We start from the raw sequence: 23,016 nt of genomic DNA, 5'->3' as shown, positions 1-23,016 counted from the left end.
CTTTCTTGTAATGTTCAGAAAGGGAAAAAAGAAATTTAATGTAATAGCCAGTGACAGATTAAGGCTTGGGTGGTTTGGGCAATTGCCAGGGTCCAATGGTCAAAGGGGGCCCAAACAGAAACGAAGAAAAAATTATAAATCAGATGAAATTTATAAATATCTTATTATGTTCACTCTCTGAATATGGGCTTGGTCCCAGGGACTGACCAAGTAACAATTTGTACTAATATATAGTTTTAATACTATAACTTTGAATACAGTATGTATATCTTCACAAAATTTGGCAGACACTTAGTAAACATTACAAGTCATTTGTACACAGAAAAATCATTCTTTTAATGAAGTATTTTTACTAAAGATTCATCCATGAATATTTATGGTCTTTTTTTTACTAGTCCGAGAGCAAAGTAATATTTCTATTGAGATTAAAAATACTTTTTTCATCTCAAAAGTCTCAAATTTCAAAAATATAATCTTTAAAACCTCCTAAATAAATTTCAAATATTATAATAAGTAAACCTTCATCTTTTATCTGTTATTTTCTCCACCCTAACTCTATTTGATAGACCTTGTAACCACAAAAAAATCAAAATAAATCTAAGTTACCCCTTTTCTCTTTCTAGAATGACTTCAAGTTGTAACACGAAACTACATTTTTTTAAACCTAAATACTTATAAATTGTGATGGATTTACTACTTTATATTTATTTTAATATCAATATTAATTTAGGTTAAATTTATATTGAGAAATGTACACAACTTATACTGTTAAATCTTTATTGTGAAATTTCCGCCTATTCTCTAAAGTTGTAGAAGATTCTAAAGTGTAAGAATCAACAATATATGTGTCTACGTAAATACTAGTGTAGCATCAGTATTGTTACGCTGAAATTTTGAGAAACTCTCCACACGCCTATAAATATAACCAGTGCGCCATGCCAAAAAACAGTATCTATTATTGGTTTGATATAGTTGGTATACTATGAACTTCGGAAGCTATAACTGTGATTTTTATAACAATTATTAATTGGGAAACTGCAAATCAGGAACATTTATAAATTTCTAACATTACAAAACATTTAACTTCAGTGGATTCACATCGGACATTAATACTTTTATGAAAACATTACCTAACATCATCGATGGAAAAATCAGCATGTGATCAGTGAAGACCACAGAGCCAGCTAGCTCCATATTAAGTGAATTGTACTTATGTCAACTCGAAATTAACTCGCTCACCATGAAACCCTGGATAAGATATCAAGGAAGTTCCAGACTAGAAAGAAAACTTTATACTGCTTGTAAGTTTGTAAAACTTTTGTATATAAATCATTGTTTGTAATAACTATTTGTAATAAAAAAAAAGAAATTGTGTGTATCAGTCTTGTTGGCAAATATCATAAATTGGGTATATATCAGTATTTATTTAACTAATTAATCTAAATTACAATTTAACTCAGTTTTAGGCTATTTGAAATTGTAATATGTAACAAAACTGATAACAGTATACATCTATTTATACTTAAATTTTATTGCCCTTTGAACAGTGTAAAATCACTACTGGGCCGTTATAAGTTATAAGTCACTGGCGAAATGTGCAGCTCATGTTATGCTCTCGAATTATACTACACAAAAAGTACACGCAGGCATACCTCGTGAAAAGTTTCTATTATATTTTTTATTATTTTTACTTAATCTAATCTTAAATAACTTAAAAAGTTGAATATCAGAGAACAAAGTTAAAGAAATTCAATGACTGAAATGTTGAACTATGTGGTCATAGCGAGTATAGTTTAGTTTAGAAGCGTGTCCAGCTGTGCAACTGTCACCATTATGAGAGAAATGCAGAGAATACCATAAAATCACCAAAGGATAAATTCAGAATGAAGTATTTTTTGTTGTGGTCGACCAACTTGTCACTACATTGAAATATCATCTTGATGCATATAAGGATGTTCCACCAAATTTGGATTCCTTTCCAATTATCATCTCTTTCATGTCAAACTGTGAAATGTCTTGTCCATTTTTTTTTCTGAATGATGTTGAAACCGGGATATAAAATGAATTGATCCAGTTTTCCACATTGAAAATTCCAGAGCTTCAACATTCGTTCACACAATCTGAACCAACATAATCAGTGGAGTTAATAATGTTCCATAGACTCGCCCTCATCCAAACATTTCCTGATGTTGAGATAGTGCTGAGAATATACTTGTCCATGATGGTATCAAACTGTAGCAGGGAGCGATCGTTTTCGAAATTGAAACAAATAAAAAAATAAGCTCAGGAATAGAATAGGACAAATCCAACTAAACAGTCTGTTTATAATGAACATAGAATGTGACATATTTGAAAAGCTAGACTTTTCGAAACTCACTGACGAGTTTAGTTATAATAAAGCCATCGAAAGACAATTATAGGTTTATACAGGTACATGCAGGTTGTAATAAAGTTGTCTTTATGATAATTCATGAGTGAATAAAATGTGTTTGCACATGTATGTGGTTTGTCTATATTGTTTTCAGTGTTACAAGGCTGTGTATATCATTATGTATCTCACGTGTCTATGCTTAACATTATGATTTTGACAGTAAAGCTGATTCAGTTTGCTAGAGATCAATATATCTATGATGGAAAATAGGATGTCTTCTCCTACCACCCAGGGCCCAAGCCATCCTTAATCAGTCACTGATAATAGCAATATTAAAATCACCATAAAGGGAACCACTAGAGTTCTACCCTAATGGAAAAATCAAATTGATTTTGAATAACAAACTATACATTAGTAAGTTAGAAATGAAAATTCATGTAAAATAACAGCTACACAAATAATTTTGCACATTGTATTTTGAATAACCATGTATTATATTTACAGTCTTTTGGTCTGAAGTTCATACTAGCCAAACTATGATGATTATTCAGAGTATCTGTAAACTAAACATAACATTTCATCCCATTGATGAGATTAATGGCATCATGGTAGGCTTAAATTGTACTAAATTAGTTTTTATAAAATACTGTGGAAAAGAAACGTAACATTTTCCTTACCTGAAAATGTATTTCAGATAGATACTCACCTTCCTGCATCACAAATAGCTATTACTTCACACACACTCCCATAAAAGTTTCTGCCCATGCCACAAGCCTTAAATGAAGCTCCCACCCCTACATGTGGTAACTTGTACTGTGTAATCATTACTAGACTACAGCTCTCCATCAATAGAAGGGCAAAACATCCTCCATGTGCAGTAATCCCCATAAGCACTAGCAGGTGAACAAAGGCTCATTCTTGACAAGGCAAAAAAAAGCATTGTAAGTGGGGAGGAAGAAGTGGTGTAAAGAGGTGAGTATCTGAAATGTTAACTTCAGAAATGCTACTACACACCACAAAGAGCTAGAATCACACATTGAAAATGGTGGAGCGGTGATGCAGAGAAATTACAAGATGAGCATTAATGAAAGCTGCATCAAAAAGGGAAAGCCAAGAGAGTGATATCCATGAAGTGAAAGACAGCATAGTTGGGGGCAGCACCTGGTGTGAGACCACATCCACCTTAAGCAAGGAATATTCTTTACCCAATAGAGGTGGTAGAGCATAAGATTTGTTCTAAAGATCTTTGCTAAGTTCTAATATGTCACTAAGATGGGTAGAATGACAGATTGCTCAACCAATCATTATCTAACAGGCAGACAGTTGAGCATGAGTGTGTAGTGTAGCTAGGGCTTTTTGTAAGGTCATTCCATACTGGAGAAATAAGTGTAGTGAGTAGCATCCCAGACCTGTTCTCCGAGATGAACCCAAGAACCTATTATGGAACTTTTATAAAGGTAAGTAGCAAAACAATTGTCACAAGTTGTTAAAAAAATGTAATTAGTTTAGTGCAAAATTACATACAAAATTATTGTAAGTTAATTCCTCCCAAATTAGATAAGTTAGTGCAAGGACCCAAGATTTCGCCCATCCTTCCCTCAATCTTCTAGATTTGTTTGCACTTAAGGCTAGAGAATTGCCCTAAAAAAGTGTCAAAATTTAATCAAGTAATTTTCATTTTTGTCATTGATTAGCTTCATTATGATATAGGACTGTATTTATATGAATATCATTCAAAGCTAAAATGTCATTCTTGACCAATTGTGTATTAATTTGAATTAAACCAACTCCTGAATTGTGGAACTTTTCTTCCCGTTTTATATGTAGTCACATATATTTGATAAAGAGAACAAATTAAAATGTGATCAGTGGTTAGCTAGAATATTAATCAGTTTTAAAGAATGCTAGTTGCTAACTGATTGCTGTTCATCTTCTGCATTTAAAACTAGAAAACAATCAGTAATTGAAGGTTTTTTTATTGATATATTGTTCATATATTCAAAAATAACATCTATTCCAAACATTATAAACAAAAAAAAAGTTATCAGACAATAAAATCTAGAATCATTTTCTTCAGAAACACTACTCATCTCTCTGGACCACAAAGAACTATTAACTCTCATGCATTTGTTTGGGAAGTAGGGCTGGTGTGTTATTTGGTAGTGTAGTACAGGACATGAACCAGACCATTGCTAGTGGCTAGGTCCAGTTATTGTGGGTTTGAATATGAGGCAAAGAAATTATCAGTTTGAAACTACAATAATGGTTATCTTTTATTAAAGATGTTGATTTTTATTTTGAATTTTGGAGGTGAAAAAGTAGGCATGTCTTAAATTTTTCATTTTAGAAAGGAGTATCTGTAAAAAGAAAAAACTCATCTTTTGAAATTTCTACCAAAAAAAAAGTTAAAAAGAAAGAAAAGAAAGTGCTCTCACACACAAGAAGAATGCTCTACCAACTAAGTTACAGAGCTAACTTATAGCAATTGCTAGTAAGGCACTTTTTTAAACAAATAACTCACAACTACTTTTCTGCTTTAACACAAGCAAGGTCACATATTGAATGTCAGTGTGGTTATCTTAAATTTATTATTATGTTCTCAGTTTGGATTCAAGCCCCAAACCTCTCACACACTAGGTGAGTGCTCTACCACCTGAGCTAAAGGGTTAATATACAAGCAATTGCTAATGTCACTTTTCAACAATTCAAATTACTACACCATTATGATTACTGATGCAAAAAAAACACAAAAAACTGCTGAAAATGCATAAAACTGACAAGATGTCAAATATTTCAGAAATTTATATCAAATATATCTTCTCTAATTTGCACTTTAAATACAAAAAAATCTTATCTGTGTGTGTTACTTATAAAACTTTATTATGACTTAATAGTTTTTACTTAGAATGAAGTTTTATAACATTAAGTCTTTTTCCTAATGAAAGAAGAAACTTAGCACTACCTTTATTCTGGGTATTGTACATATTATAAAGGAAATATGTTTACTACATTACCAAGAGTATTGAAAGAGTGCTTTGAGAAAGATACATGTAAGAATGCATTGTCACTCTTTTTGGAATCTGTTCTTTCTGTTCAAAATATTTCAGGAGTTTTTAAATTCAGTTCAGGGTTTAGGCCTAGCCAAGATAGATTTTGGATGTTAGTTATCACATACCTTGCAAAACCTGATGTGCAGTTTGACACTGGATATGGCCTTTTTCCATAAAATTTCATCAATGCAGGCAATGATACTATCTAAACAGCCATAATACAACATGGCCTTCTTGATTCTATTAATTATTACCAGTAGGCCATGCCTAGACAAGATAAAACAAGTCTATTCTATGATATCACCCTCCACTTTCATGATTGGAATGACAATTACTATGCAGACATATCCAAAGTGCTTGCCAGGTTGCCATAAATTCCAGACCTATTCATACAAAACAAACAATGAATGTTGGGATTCAATGTTCCATTCGTTAGGTTTTCAAATGATCAAGGTTCCAAGAAAGCTAGCAACCTTGCATATCAAAGTTTGTATTGATTAAGGAGTTACACATTTCAGGAAGCTACACTGCTACTAGCATGTCTAATAGTCTTACATTTCTTCAATAAATTATCCATAGTGGACTTATGTATGTGAAAGTGACCTGAAATGTCCCAGGAAGTGGTATCACCAGGGGTGCTTCAAGTTACCATTCCTCTTTTAAAATCTGGGAGGTGTTTTTCTTATGGCATTTTGACTACAGTTAATTATCTGTGTCAGCTACTGTCCTTTAGGCCTAGAAAGAAAAACAAAAAAATTTTTGTTTCCAGTTTCCAACCAACTTTTTTTTTATTGCTGGGACCCATAAAATATTTCTTTTTGTTTTTCGAATAAAACGTTGTTAAGAGTTTAAATATCTTGAATCCTTGTAGTTCACTTGTAATGATCACAAATAAATCATGACCTTTCTTCATCAATCTCTACCACTTGCATAGTAAGAGACATTGCATGTTTGTTCAGCTATTGTCAAAACTCCTTGATATATTCAGAATACATCATCACCATTTATAACACTTCAAAGATCATGTTCTTAAACTAACCATGTTAAAAAAAAAAAAATCCTATGTGCCCACCCTAATTTTGAATTCCTGTAATTGGAAACAAAGATATCTGTTTTTAGGTCTTATAAACACTATACAGCACTGCACCATGGAACTGACATATATGTTCAGTAGGGACTGGTCCATTAGTAACTGATGTAATGTTCCAATACATCTGATATTGGAGTCTAATGTCATTAATCTTTAGAATGCAAGTTGAGAAAAAATATTTTGAATTTTCTTGTCTCCTGGGGCAAGTGAAATGTAGAAAGTACTTGCCTTTTATAAAACAACACTAGATACGTTCGTGTAGCTGCATACCAAAAATTTCACCTACCTCCGAATTGATGAAATCAAAGTTTCTTGCAGCATTGTTGAAGACATGATCCCACCATTTAAAACTGAACTGTTCACCTGGGTTATGGCCTACCTGAAATCCAAATAAGTCATGATCTTAAATAATACCTCACATACAGGAAATGACAATAAGTCTTTACTTTTATTTAAAATTCGAAAGAGTTGCCTGGTTAGCCGATTTCATTGAGTTACTCGAAATACAACCTGATCATTTCACATAAATAATATAGTGTGATTCATCACACACATCTATTGCATATTCACTTACAATTTACCTATACAAGGTTAACTCAAAATAGGAAAAAAAACATGCTAGGAGCCCACCTGTTTGTAATTTGTTAAGCACAAAGCTACACAGTGCGCTATCTGGGCTGTGCTCACCACAGGATCTAAATCTGGATTTTAATGTTATAAGCCTTCAGACTTACCACTGAACCACAGGTTTCTACCATTAATTTATCATCAAAATGTTAAGATTTAACAGAAGAATAAATGAATAACTTAATTTGTTATCAATATCTTTCATTATTACTAAGTTAAAGATATAACAGTTTTTCATTATACAAATAGATTACAAGGCTGTTAAGATTTAAATATGTGAACCGTGCTTAATTATCAATAAATGAGGAATTGCTATAAATTAGGTATAATTTCCATATAAAGGGTTTATTATGATGTGTGTTGAGCATATTAAAGCAAGTAGCACCAAGGTTGAGTCAGTTTGGGTTAATGCAAGTGTATATAAAGGGAAAAGTCTTGTAATTGGGATTTGTTATTTGACCAACAGGTCAGAATGAGAAATATAATGTATAATGAGATCAATATGGTAACTGAAAAAAATGTTTTTATTAGGGTAGATTTTAATTTCAAGGGTATTGATTGGGAAAATTTTGAGTCTGACAGTGAGGGGATAGGTTTGTGGAAATTGTTCAGGACACTTTTATACACCAACTGGTGATAGAGCCTACAAGAGAGAAAGCTATATTAGATTTAATATTAGCACCCAATGTGAATATGATAGACAGAGTCATGGTTGGCAAGCATTTAAGTACAAGCGAATTGCACTATTAGGAGTGGGATTTTACTACATGTAGAATTGAAGAAGAATAGTACCCTGATTCCAAATTTCAGGAAAGCCAATTTTGATGGAATGAGACATGATCTGGCTTCTGTAGACTGGACTAAAGAGTTGGGAGGGGATCTTGAACAAATGTGGGAAGCATTTAGGGAAAAATTTATATACATACAGAACATACATATTCCATACAAAAAAAAGGGCAATGGAGTGGAATAAGCCGGTTTGGTTTAGTAAAGGTTTAAGAGATCATATTAGAGATAAACATAATAAATTAAAGAAATTTAAACTTACTGGAAATAATAAAGACTTGAAGGACTATAGGAAATCAAGAGAGCTAATTAAAAAACAAGTTAAAAGGGCAAAAACTATATATGAAAGAGGTTTAGCTGAGAGAGTTAAATCAAACAATGAGGAATTCTTTAGGTATATGATGGGTAAGCAAAATGTTAGGATGGGGATTGGGCCTTTTAAAAATGATAGTGGGGAGCTGATCTTGGAAGATTATGTGATGGTAAACTTATTAAATTATATGTTCTCTTCAGTTTTTAAGAAGGAAGATACAAGTATTATGCTTCAACCAGAGCACGTAATGTATGTGGAAAATATTGATGTAAAAGATATAATTTTTTTAAGTTCTGAAATTGAAGAGAAAAGTTGGGAAACCTCAAAATTGATAAATCCTCTGGTCCAGACAACTTTTACCCTAGTTTTAAAGGAATTTAAAGATTATATATTTGTGAACTGCTAGCTAATATTTTTTATACGTCATTGAGTAATGAAAGAGTATTAGAAGAATGGAAGTTGGCTGATGTTAGTCCAATATTTAAAGGAGGTGATAAACATTGTCCAGGCAATTATAGGCCAGTTAGTCTTACATCAGTAGTGGGAAAGGTTTTTGAGTGTGGTTAAAGATGCATTGCAGTCACTTAAAGCAGTTTGATATAGTGTCAAAGAGCCAGCATGGTTTCACTAAGGGAAAATCTTGTTTAACAAATCTTCTGACATTCTTTGAGGGTGTTTCTGCAAGAGTTGATGAAAGAAATACTGTGGATTTGGTTTACCTTGATTTTCAGAAAGTGTTTGATAAGGTGCCTCACAAAAGACTTGCTACAAAAATTAAATCTGTGGGTGTGGGGGGAATTTTATTAAATTGGATAGAAAATTGGCTGGAGAGCAGAGAGTAGTAATAAATGGAGTTAGATCTGACTTGATTACACTTACAAGTGGGGTGCGTCAGGGCTCTGTGCTGGGTCCTCTGCTGTTTGTGATTTATATTACTGATATTGACTCTGGAATGCCTAAGAAAATTTTGAAGTTTGCAGATGAAATTAGGATTTTTGGGGTGACTAACTGTATCAAAGATGCTGCAGACTCACAGGTAGATTTAGATCATTTGATGCCAGTAAGTGGAAGATGATGTTTAACTATCCAAAATGTAAGGTGATGTATATAAGTTTTCACAATTCAAATTATTGTTACAATTTAAATGGGAATACATTAAATATTGTGGTCTTGATGTTGTGATTGAAAAATCACTTAAGTCATCTAAACAGTGTATTGTAGCTATCAATATGGCTAATAGGATTTTCGACAATGGATATTATTGTTTCACTGTATAGATCACTTGTAAGGCCTCATTTATAGTATTGTGTAGTTTTGTACTCCTTTCTTCAAAAAGGACATTGAATTGTTGGAGAAGGTTCAGAGAAGAGCCACTAAGATGATACCTGGGATGGTGGGATCGTCCTATGAGGAGAGACTAATCTCTAAACTTGTTTTCTCTGGAGAGGAGAAAAATCAAAGGGATTTGAGTGAATGTTTAAGATTATTAAGGTTATTGATAATATAGATCAATCAAACTTTTTTGCGTTTAGCAGTGAAAACAATAGGACAAGGGGTCATAAATTCAAATTTTGGCAGAGTAGGAGTTGCCTGCAGTTCAGACAGTATTACTTTTCACAGGATGGTTGGCTTCTAGAATTAGCTTCCTTCAAGGGAGGTGGAGGCAGAGAATTTAACTGAGTTCAAGAAAAGATTGGATGAATACATGAATAGTAAGGGGTGGTTATAGCTGGGAGCTGGAAGGGCCTTCCTTGATGAGTTAACAACTCCTATTTGTCCCTTTAAAATGTTATGAATAAAAAATTTATGAATATTTTCTATGTAATATTGCTTGTTTTGATTAATAATATTCATTTGAATCTATTACTTTTAAAATGTTAATAGTTTCCTAAGTATAGAGTTAAGATGTCTTGGACGGTTGTAAGATTATCACAATGAGCCATATAGCAATGCTCGTAAAGCTACATACAGTAAGTTTACATTGTGAAAGCACTATAGTGTTCAATTAAAAAACTTAAACAAAACAAGTCTTTAATTAACTGCTCCAAGCAGATTGACAAAGTTACAATAGGGCATTGTTATCAATCAAATTTTCTATAAACAACATTGTTGATTAATTGGATAAAAGCACTAGTCAAATGAATAAATAAAAATTATAAAAGAAAAAAATTATTATAAATAAAGAGCAAAACAGAACAGAGTAACAGTAACACTTTGGTTAGAAAATAAATACGAAACTTCTTACATCTTGTACACTAGGCATTTTGTACATTTTATTAATGTAATGAAGCTGTTAAATGTACACCCTCACCCTGGCTTCATCATTATGGCCTGCCCCATTCCATGGATAAAGCTGTTTTGTGTAAAATTGTTTTTTAACACAACAACTTTTGTTCAAATAATATGCATTATACAAGTAAAAAGATCAAATTTTTTCATGTAAATGACATTTAATGTGTGATCACTATTTAAACACTTCATTTCTGTTAACAAAAGAAAAAAAATCTGTGACTGGTTAAATGCCAACCTGATGAACCTCCAAATGTTTAGAACTATCTTCAAATTCTTGGTTAGCGTACAAATTTTCAAACACAGCTCTACATAAGCATAGAAAGTGCATTCCATGTCATTTTGAATTATGGCTCAGTGTCAATTACAAACAAAGTTATGGCATTTTTAACAACTGAGTGGATCCTATCTTAGCTCTTGTTAAAGCTGTGACCAATGAACCTTGAGAGATTTGTTTTCATAATATGTAATTAATTAATATTTTTCATATTTTAAATTTTCAGTATAATGGTTGTTCCCATGTTGTTTTATATTCTTTATGGCAAAGATATACGCATGTGAATGGTCATAATATAGTGGACAGAAATTGTGAAGAACTAATCAATGTCCATGGCAAAATGTGTTGATCAAAGTAATGAAATTTAATAATATTAGTGATTAAACATAGATCTACAAAGATTAAATATTCAAAATTAAAAACCTGTCATGACTGTATAAACTGTAGACCAAAATGTTATAAACTTTACTATTAAATAGTGAGGCTGAACTTAAAATATTCAGTGGTTATGTCCAGGTTGCAAATTCTTACCTACTCCTTCAATATATAAACATAAAACACAGAGCACTTACTTATATTACACATATAACATTAAAATTCTTCAGGAAAATAACTGTAAACAAATGTTTACATTAACTCTGTACTATTGAAAAGAGAAACTTACCCCATAAGTGTCAAACTTCAGTTTTGGTTTCAAAGCAGTAGAAATGCCATTTTCATTTTTCCCAAGTCCTTTACCTGTATTATAAAATTTATTTATGTATTTATCACTCTAAACATATACATATAAACTAATATATATATAGGTCAATGGTTGGAGAACAAATCCACAAACATCATAAGATATGACATGTACATCCAAATGAAATAATATGGTCATACAAAAAAATAAAAATAAATCACAACAAAATAATATTCTCATGAACTGGCTACTTAGCAAGTTAAGACATTAATTATACTTCACACTAATCTTAAAAACAAGTCCTTAATTTCAGCTTTTGTAATTCAGGAATGACAGGTATGCAAAAATAGTATTTTCATAAATCAAAAAACTGTAAAGCATGAATCAATTTGATTACACAAGTAAATCACAGCCAAGGTAAAGCAATATTCAACAGCCAATTTTGGACATGCCAAAATAAGAATTTAACAAAAAAAGTGTGAATTACAACTAATGTAGTGCGATTTTGAAACTGCAGTGAAGCTGAAACTTGTTGAAATGAAAGCTGTTGTTACTTATAAATCAATAAATATAGTTAAATTTCTTTTCTACTTCAGGTCTAAATGATGTTGTTGTTTTTCCCACTCTAACATTCGTTACAAATGTTTAGCCATATCTATGAAAACCAAAATTAAAAGAAAAAGTGCTTCGTTTAAGATTTAAATTTTTTACTAGTAATACCACACTGTCTGCAAATGCAACTTGCAAGTGAGCTCCAAGTATGACTGTGTCTCACTCTCACTGGTATTAATTCTAATTTAACTTGAATATACTTCTACAATCAGACCATTTAAAACACCTATAAATTACAAAGATTCTAAATGCTACTACAATAAAGTATCATAAAAAAAGAACAAATTTACCTTCTGTCCATCCAAACTTTTTCAACTGTTCTCGTGCAAAATCTGCCATTTTCAATTATCGTGGTCAACTTGAGATCCAATGACTGTGAGGACCTCTAGTGGAATAGATGTATAAATCTTTTAGTATATTTTCTTAATCTTTCTAAGATAATAAGCTGAAATCAATGGTAACATATGCCAAATTAAAAGCAAAATGCATGTAGCGTTAACAAGTGTTAATTAAAAAATACAGCCACTCACGGCTTTGATCTTAAATCACATGAATAGCTTTCTTATTACACAGCGAACACAACCAAAGCTACACAATGGGATCACCTGTGCTCTGTCCACCGCGGATCTCGAAATCCAATCTTTTGTGTTAATTGTTTGTTTGAATTTACGTACAAAGCTCTGCCCACCACTGGTATCGAAACCCGGTTTTTTGCGCTTTAAATCCGCAGACATACCGCTGTGCCACTGGGAGATCTTTTTGTGTTATAAGCTCTCAAATTTTCGACGGAAATGTTATAGCAAGTGAAAGTAGGTCGATTAATTGAAAGTGAATTAATTGTTTACAAAAAATTACTTGTACATTGTAACTGCTGCAAAATCATAACTTTATATAAAAAAGAGCAAACATGAATACAATACAATGGCGGATATTACAGTTTAAATTCCGAAAGACGATCGTACGTTGAACGGTCATGTGTTTAGCACAACCTATATACGCTCTCATTTTGAAGTGACAGATTACATGTTATACATTATTCATTAGTAATCATGACATAGTTGTTTGTTTTTCTGGAAGTTCAACTATTATATAATCTTAAGTTCTTAATTTTATGACTTGATCTAATTACTCGTACGAAAATGTCATAGAATAAATCGTTGAAGAGATAAATCACCGTAGGGATAGTGAAAATATAAATACTCATATTTCCATAAAATTGGTATACAACGTTTTGGGCTAGTGCCCTTCTCAGGTAAACTCGCTAGTTAACTTGATGTTATGTTGTCGTTTTAGCGCAATACTACACAACGTTCTATCTTCGCTGTGTCCACTGCGGGAATCTAACACTGGATTTTAGCGTTGTAAGTCGTAAACTTTCCGCTGACCAACTGAGGCACCATTATATTAGCGACTTTACCTGAAGGAGGGCACTAGGTAGAAATTGTATTACAACTTTATGAAAATATACACTTTATATATTTTCCTTGATACTATTTTTTTCTGTGATTTTTTTTAACAACTTGGTCTTATTATCAACTTTTCGTCTTTCTACTTTTGGAATTCAAATGTCATAATTGCCTTTGGTTCACAGATTATTCTGTGTCATGTGAGCTAAGTTCCAAAAGCGTATCGTTCCGTTTTCAATGCTTCTTTATTAAGACTTAAACTATATTCTTTATAATTAACCAACATTGTGATTAAAACAAGTTAACTTTAGATGCTTGTTTTTTTCACATTCCTCTTAATTTGTTCATTGCGGCTCGAAACCAGAGTCGTAGAAATACAGCAACATTTCGCCGGCGTGATTTTGTTTATTTTGTTTGTTATTAAGCGTAAAGCTGTGCAATGGGCTATCTGTACTCTGCCCGCTGCGGGCATCGAAACCCGAATTTTAGAGTTATAAACTCTGAGACATACCGCTGAGTCACTGATCATCATTATCATCATAGACATACTTTGTATGGACATTTATATTGTATTTCATCTATGTTAAGCCTTTTTCATGTGCAGTTGTGATATGGAGGTATATCATATGCTTTCTACTTAATTTAGTTATATAGAAATGTTTAAATTGGTGGTCATTTAATTTACACATTATAACGGCGGCAACACGTGGTCCAGAAAGTCGTTGAGATTGCCCTAATCTTTAACCAGTTCTACTAACAGATACTGGAGAGAAGACCAGCTAAACCCATTCCAATAGAATCGACTGTGATTCTGTTTGCGCAGGTACACTCACATATTGTGCTTTCTGTTTGGTTATTATAATAAATAGTTTGTTAATATATTCATTATTTTACACTTAACGAAATTCAGTCAAATCATTAAATACAGAACACTCCTCTTTATTTATTGACCGAATCTGTTGTTATTAGCAGAATTACCTATGTGATGCCTGTCGGAAATACCACATGATTAAGCACGAAACTATCACACGGTTACAGATAAGTTATTACTACAACCCAAATATTATCAGGAATATTCGTTTAAAATGTTACTTAAAACAACAAAAGTGAGAATCAAAACTTTTTTTGTTGTTGTTGTTGTTCATGGCAGGTTGAATTTACCAACGCCTTCGTATACAATGGTATTCTGAACAATAATAAAAAATGCATGTTTTTATTGCTGTCGATCTGTATGTATCTTTGGGGCAAGTGTGAGATCGATGATTTTTTAAAATTACAAACAATAGATTTTCGGTTGATATAAAAGTACAAAGTTTTGCACTTACACCTTTTAGCGCGTGCATATAGATATTTCTTAGCGTAGAACGTAGAGGAACCATATGGATGGTTGTTGTCAACTGACTTCCATTATACATCTTCTAGTTGTTTTATTTCGTCGATAGAGTTAAGTACAGCAATAAGAACTCTCACTGTTTTGCGGTGTCTTTACACATCTTTTTGTTTGTTTGTTTGTTTTTCATTTTCGTGTAGCCCCCTAGTGGCACAGCGGCATGTCTGCGGATTTACAACGCTGGAATCTGGGTTTCGATACCCATGGTGGGCAGAGCATAGATAGCCCATTGTGTAGCTTTGTACTTAATTACAAACAAACAAACTAACTAACTCAATTATAGCAATTAAACACATTAAGTCACTAAAAATCCAATCACTTAATTCAATGTCAGTGTTACTTGAAATATTTTTACTAAAATAAAAATGGTCCTTTTTTTTTACCAAAAAGAGTTGACGATTATAAAATATTAATAAACAAAACACAATCTTATTAAAATTCAAAGTATAAGATACGAATCTTAATGGCCTGATGGTAAAGGCACTCCACTCGCAATTTGCGAGTCGCGGGATTGTAACCCGTTGCCAAACATGTTCGCTCTTTAAGCTATGGGGCGTTATAAAGTCACGGTCAATTCCACTATTGGTTGAGAAAGAGTATCACGAGAGTTGGTGGTAGGTGGTGTTTATTAGCTACCTTCCTTCTAGTCTATCACTTAACATTAGGGGTTGCTAGCACAGATACCAACTGAATAGCCTTGCGCGAAGTTCATCAACAAAAATACCATTTAGTTAATTTAAACTCGGATTAAAAGTAACTACACTGAGTGCACGTTTTTTACAAGTTAGGCTAGAATTATTACAACATTATAATTTAAATCTCTATTCTAAGGCGTTTTTAATGGAGCCAAGTAAAGTAAACTTCAAGTAAAAAGAACAACTAAATGAAGTAAGAACTAAGAACTAAGTTTCAGTAAAGACATTCAATAACGAACGTAACTAATATTAGTAAATCAATGCATAAAGTCATAATTCGTGCAAATATAGATAGATAAGCCAGATTTAAAAGCACAGAACAATAGTTAATACTTCAAAATGGAAGCATACAGTGCAACTTAAAAAACTAGAAACGTCAAGAACCTTGTAAATGTCACTTAGTGTGTAATGAATGTGAAACTATCTTCAATGTGTTACATATCAATGTATATAATAACAAAATGTCGGTCGATCAGTCTGTTGGTCACACGACTCCAATTCCACTTTTTCTCCTATAATACTTCCTCTTTTGATTGTCCGTTCCCATTTTAGTTGAATTTAATCTCTAACATAGGCGTAAATAGATCCTAAATTTTGGCACTTTTTCTACTATATAAAAGCCTATCAAGGACGGAGTTTCCAGGATCAGATCAGGCATGGTGTTATGTATGTGACACAACATCATCCACATCATTATGACGTCAAGCTAGGTAGGATCCGTATAGGAAAGCCGGGAAGACTCCTGTGAAAAATAAGTTAAAAGTTAGCGCAAATCTATGCTTGGGAATTATTATGAAAAAGCCTTTGTTAAAACAAACTGAAGATATCAATTATCTGTAGGGAAGAGGACGACTTTGCCTCAAAAGAAGAAAAAGTGTGTTTATGCAATCACATGGTCATCGTATGTTTCAATCTTTTATCCAAAGGCACCAATATGTAGCATGTTTGCTCAGTTATATGTAATGAATTCAGAAGCAATATGTAGCATGTTCCTGGGAAAGAAAATTTATTTATATTTCTTTTATTTATTTCTTTGGTGTATTGCAAGTTATATACAGAATAGTTTTGGTTTTTAGTGATTTCCCGTCATTTTTGACGGGCTTTTACGCTAGTTTTAACATATTCGTTACAATCACAGAAGAAATCCCTCTTATTTCAATTATAACTTATGTGAACTTTAGTCTAGCCTCCAAACAAAATATTATCATAGGTAATTTTTGAAGACATAAGAAAAGCCTCAATCGGGTCACCAAGGGAAACTGAGAATTAAGTAATATCGTTATATCATAAATGATAACGAGGTCAAGAGTTTGAGCTTTTTTTGAATATTTTTTAATCAAAACTTTTATTACTTCCATTATGTAAGCTTTATTAATAATTAGTACATTGTGAATAGTGAAATATTGTTTGGTAGCTAATATTATTTTGTTTAACTTTACTTGCAAAATCGAATATTTTATCAAATGATTAAATTACAGGCAATCTTAATTTGATTAAGACGATGGTAAAAAAATACACAAAAAAACAGTAGTACACAAGGATGTAAAACGTACAAACGAACCCGTCACTGGGAGTATGCATAGATGTAAGACTTTACAAAAGAACCCGTCACTGGAAGTATGCATAGACGTAAAATGTACAGGCAAATCCATCACTGGCAGTATACGTGGATGTAAAACGTACAAACGAACCCATCACTGGCAGTATATATGGACGTAAAACGTACAGACGAACCTATCACTGGCAGTATGTATAAATATATATGTGTGCATGTGTGTGTGTAGAAAATATATTTTAACTTAAACTAAGTTAAAGAAGCTGGTAATATTATTAAGACTAAAATACTTGCCTGAAAGGGAAAAATTTTGAAATTAGTGAAAGTAGAGTAGCGGTTGGTGTTCTACTTGTGCTCGAGCTTTTTAGTGTAGACCCGGATTTTACGGATACACCTGGATATTCCTGGGCACGCACAGCAAGATGGCGTTAGTTCTACCAACGTAGGTGGTTCTTTCTACCAACCTTAGGTGGTACAGTTTTTAACCCATACATAATCCATAAGCGCAACGGTGAGTGGTTGTTTGTATACTTACGCAAATAAGTCTTTTTAATCTAAACGGATGTTTAAAAACTACCCTGGATTTAAGTTGCAAGTAGTGTCTGTGTGTTAACTTAGTAACTTTTCTTTTACTAGCAGACTCTGTATTCCAAGGTAGAGAACACGGAGACTAGCAAACATTTGATGGTTTTGACGAGTGGTTTGAGAGGGAGTGTTTTATATTTACAAAGTTTAGTTTTTTTTATTTCCACTACTTACCAGCGACTGCATAGAAGCATAAAATATAAGTTCCTCGAGCTGCGCCCTACGTCATGGAGGGAGGAAGAGTTTAAAGCTGAACCCAATATTCCATAGTCACCTTGCTGTGACCTTGAAAACCACAAAATACAGAACGGCGACTCTGGTTTAAACTTCGTGTGCAAAACGTGAGTTTTTTCTATCAAACTTTGAAGTAATCCTTCAAGATGTTGTATAAGAAAGTCATTTTAATGTAGAGAGTCTGGTAGGTCGAGAAGATTTGGTAACCTTTGTTAAGAAGACAAACAATAAGATTTTGTTTATATATACGAGAGGGAATAAAACTGTCAAAAGCTATGAAAAGACCAATAAAAGTTTTACTGCGATGAATAAAAGTAGGGAAACCATTAGGGTTTCTTGTTACAAGGACTCTTAGAAAAAGAAAAAAAAAGATTTTGGTTATTTTTATATTTCACATGTAAATCGTGCGCTATCAGCTGTGTCTTCAGGAATTTTTCAGGGAAGAGTACGTTTCTGAAATCAATAACACATGTAGGCCTCAGTAAGCCGTGAGTCCAATGCATGGTCCATAGAAAGGCTCATGTTAGACTGAAGAAACACATTAGGAAATGAAATAGTTTATTAATATGAATGACAAGTTTACATTCAGACCACCCACCCACCCACCCCTAGAAAACAAGCGAGTAGGGCAGGTCATTTAACCAAATTTATTTAATTTCTCATATTTTCTTTTAACCATGCCATATGCTTCTTTCTTTACACTCTCTTTCCCGTGTGTGTGTGTGTGTGCACGTTCTATTTTTAGCTCCCTCCCCCATTGGCACAGCGATATGTCTGCGGACTTACTACGCTATAAACCGGGTTTAGATTCCCGTGGTGGGCAGAACACAGATAGCCCATTGTGTAGTTTTGTGCTTAACTACAAACAATTATATTTTTTATTTTTTAAGTTCGTTTTAGGAACTTAACCTTACGACTTACTTTTCCTTCAGAGATTTTTGGCGTATTTATTATTTGTACAATTCCGATAAAAAAAACAAAAAACATTCCATATTTCAGAAAAGAATTTCGACAAGATATATCATTACTATATCTTTATAGTTCAAGAAATCGCCTGGCACTGTTAAGATGCTTCAATAGTCATTTTAACTAGCGCCCCCCCCCCAGTAGCACAGTGGTATGTCTGCGAGCTTATACTCCTAAAAACCGGGTTTCGATACCCGTGGTGAGCAGAGCACAGTTAGCCCTTTGTGTAGCTTTGTGCTTAATAACAGTTTTAAATAGTTTTATTCCCATTAAGAAAATTAAGCTTAATACACGTACACAATTGGATAAGAAGACTATATAAACGACTTTAGGTCTTGTACTGGTACTTTTAATCATGATTAATTTAACCTTTATAAACCACAACCATGCATAGCCTTCAAAGCTAATTGTTTGAAGGTAAATTATTTCAGTTTTCATCAAATCCTTTAGGCTCTTAAAATTCGTCAAAATTAAGAATATATATTGTAAATCGTCTGCCGAAAGTGAACAAAATTTCTATAAAATCTAGTGCTAGAAGAATCAATTATATTTAATGAATTTTAAAATTTAAAATTTCCACCATATGTATTTTCTAAATAATTAGTTTTATCCCAACTTTATTTTGATACAATTTCTTCTTCGTTTGTTTATTGTTAAGCACAATGAGCTACCTGTGCTCTGCTAACAGCAGACATTTTTAGTAATATTATACCCTCAGACTTACCGCTGAGCCACCAGAGACTTGACACAATGTTGAACAAGAAGAAACGTCTAATCTCTCTTCTAAATTTTAATCGACTATGTTTTTAAACATTTAATATAGTTGTAACTTCTAAGTTATTTGTCTAAATCAAAATTTATATGTACAACATATTAAAATTTTACATTTTCAGTAATCTGAATTCCTACTGGATAGTTGATTTGCATAAGATACGAAATTTCGATAAAATTTAGGTTAAAGAAATATAATTATTTTTAAGGCTTCTAATTTTTAATCTCCTGTCTATTCATTGAACGTGAGTTATAAACAATCTTCTACTTCTTTTAATTTATTACTGAACTTTATTTTTCTATTTATCAAAGTACGTCTTAAATAAACCCTATCGCATCTTGATGGGCTCTTGATGAATGTTATTACAAGAATGAAATCCAATAGTATGGAACGATTTAATCAAAATAATTTCATTTACCGTTCTGAATATTTTGGTACACAAATACACGGCAGTACATGTTGTTGAACAAGGTTATGTTTAAAACAGAAGTTAAAATAACTTCTGGGGTACCACGTGGAATGGTTTCTGAAAACTCATTTTCGAAGCTGGGCCAATAATAGAGGACGTACGTGGCTATGTTAGGTCAAATTAACTCTGGGTTAATCTTTCAGCACACTTGCATCTAAGTTTGGTGACGGCAAACAAAGTATACAAAAACGCTATTCTGAGTGAATCTATGAGGCAGACTTTCTGAGTAATCAGTGAACCTTAAAGGATGCATAAATTAAGTTTTATATCAATATGTAACGCAACCTATGTACTCTACACAGTAGTGGTTACATCGTTAACAAGAAGGGAGAACATTGATGCTTTAGATTGATAAATCTTTATTCTGTCTGCGCAAGTAAACTATAAATAAATGTTATATATATATATGTAGTACGCTTGGAAGCGTAATTTTTTTTGTAGGATATTGTATCCATATACATTTCAAACAATAATTTAAAAACACTGAGTTATATTTAGCCAGCTATGCTAAATTATAAATGATACAAGGCAATTATTTATTGAACCCAATATATTGTGACTATTATGAGGTTGAACAGTCAATAATGAAGTAATTGTGGCGCTTTTTTAATAATATGTGGCAATCTTTTTTTAAGAAAACCAATAATTATGATCAATTTAATATCTGAAAAAACCTAATAGAACACTATCTTCACGTTTTCGGTTATCTTATTTTTTTAGTTTAAAACAACCGAGCTTAGCTAAACATAAAGAGTACGTGTAATCGAGTTAGTGTTAGTTATGTTATCTAGTGTTAACTATAAGTCAACTTAGCCAGCTAATTATTATGCTTTAACCTTCTAAGTAATCATCCTAGTCATTCTTTTTTCAAATTCAAGAAAGCCCTTTAAAAAATTAAATCGAATAAACAATCCGACGTACATTGACTCATATTTTTTAGTACAAATATAGTTCTTTGTTTCAAAATTTCGAACAAAGCTACACAAGGTATTTCTGCGTATAGTCGTACATAATTTTGACCTGATAGACTGGAGCAGGGCTCTCGAACTGGGGACAGCAGGAGAGAGTCAAGGGGACTGTAGCAAGTACACAAAACTGTTAAGATACTCAGTAGCTATAAATTCGTTAGGTGGGACCCTCAGTGAGGATGCGCTGGAGGGCCCTGTGTTGAGAAAGTTTGGGAACTCCTAGACTAAAGGAAGGACAGCTAGTCAACAGTACCCATTGCCAGTTGGGCTACTCTAGACTGACCGAATAGCGGAATTAGATCGTTGCTTTTGTAACATATCTACGGCCCAAAAGTAAAGAAACGTTTCTGTAACCACGAACTCTCGGATTCACACTTTCTATTTCTGCTTGTTATTAAGCGTAAAGCTGCACAATGGATTATTTACACTGTCCCCACCGCGGGTATCGAAACCCGATCTCTAGCGTTTTCAGCCTTCAGACTTATCGCTGAGTAACTAGAGGGCCCGGATTCACAGTCCGATAATGCTAATCACTAGACCACAGGGGCTGCCACCTCCCCCCCCAAAAAAAAACAGAAATATTCATTGTTTATGCTCTTCAAAATTTTTATGTGAGGTTTATAATGAGTCCCCCGATGGGACGGCGATAAGTTTAAGAACTTACGATACTAACACTTAGGTTTCGATTCCCAGCAGTGGACACAGCAAATAGTTCAATGTGATTTTGATCTAAAACAAGGTTTATAAAGATTTTTTATGAAATTTGGGAATTTTAATATCTAGATAGAAAATGAGATGACTTACATGAAAATATCTAAACCCCCAGAATGTTTAAGATTGTCAATTTATATCTGATAGTTTAAGTAAATCCAACTGTACCATGTTTAATTTGACTGTTTTAGGTGCTTAATAAATCTTTGGCTACCATTTTAATCTCGACTCAAGAATTTAATTTTTTTCATGTAACTTTTTCTTTTCTCTCTCTTGATTGAATAAACAAGTTGCTATACTGTCCACTCCTTATCTCTACGCCCCCCCCCCCCTCACACACACAAATTAAAGGACTACCTACGAACATACCCCCAGTGGCACAGCGGTAAGTCGGCAGTCTTATAACTTTAAAATAACTGGTTTCGATGCTCATGGTGGGCACAGCACGGATAGTCCATTGTGTAGCTTTGTGCTTAGCTAGAAACAAATAAATAAACCGTATCTCTACAATAATTTAAATTTCAGCCGCACCATCTAGGGGCTGGTTTGATAGAACTTATCAAAAGCTAATTCAATTTATACTTGATATGTTCAGAAGTTTATAGCTTACAATTATTAATATATTTTTTTATATAGGATTGTACGGTCAGGTGATATAATTTAATATCTGTATGCTGTTCGCGCTTTAGTCTATATGAGTTCAAATAAGTGGCCACATTTCATGATAAATGTTTAAGAAGCTTATAAGTCGTAATATGGATCCCTGTGGTGTCATGATCAATTGAACATGATACAGGTGTTACACGCAGGCACATGAAACTGTTTGTAGTAAACACACACAAAGAAACACATCAAGGATTATATTAGATTGAAGTTTATAAAATAGGTATAGTAATCAATAATACGCACACATATTAGTATGTATGTCGATCATAAAATACACAATTAAAGTTTACGAATACAAATAACTTATTCAATGGAGAAATTATAGATACAGGGAATTAAATGCAAAATAAAGCATTTGCCATGCTAATTGCGTGTTAATTGAAAATCTTACGATTCTCCTTCTTACCAGGACAGCCCCCCCCCCAGTGGCACAGCGGTATGTCTGCGGACTTACAACGCTAGAAACCGGGTTTCGATACCCGTGGGGAGCAGAGAAAAGATA

At 32.9% G+C, this 23,016-nt stretch overlaps 1 protein-coding gene across 1 annotated transcript in view; it reads right to left on the bottom strand.

Moving 5' to 3' along the window:
• LOC106458006 (G patch domain-containing protein 4-like) overlaps positions 1–23,016 on the bottom strand; it is a 46,270-nt gene that overhangs the window by 8,056 nt on the left and 15,198 nt on the right. Inside the window, exons 2-4 of the mRNA XM_013917455.2 lie at positions 12,388–12,482; positions 11,468–11,541; positions 6,798–6,890 (exon numbers count right to left, since the gene is read on the bottom strand). Coding sequence (XP_013772909.1) covers positions 6,798–6,890; positions 11,468–11,541; positions 12,388–12,436 — 216 coding nt within the window. The 5' untranslated portion in view covers positions 12,437–12,482. The remainder of the gene's footprint in view (positions 1–6,797; positions 6,891–11,467; positions 11,542–12,387; positions 12,483–23,016) is intronic.

The sequence above is a fragment of the Limulus polyphemus genome, unplaced genomic scaffold (assembly GCF_000517525.1).
Source record: "Limulus polyphemus unplaced genomic scaffold, Limulus_polyphemus-2.1.2 Scaffold403, whole genome shotgun sequence".
Taxonomy (NCBI): Eukaryota; Metazoa; Arthropoda; class Merostomata; order Xiphosura; family Limulidae; genus Limulus; species Limulus polyphemus.
The sequence above is the reverse complement of the archived record's forward strand: the minus strand, read 5'-3'. Positions and strand labels throughout refer to the sequence as shown.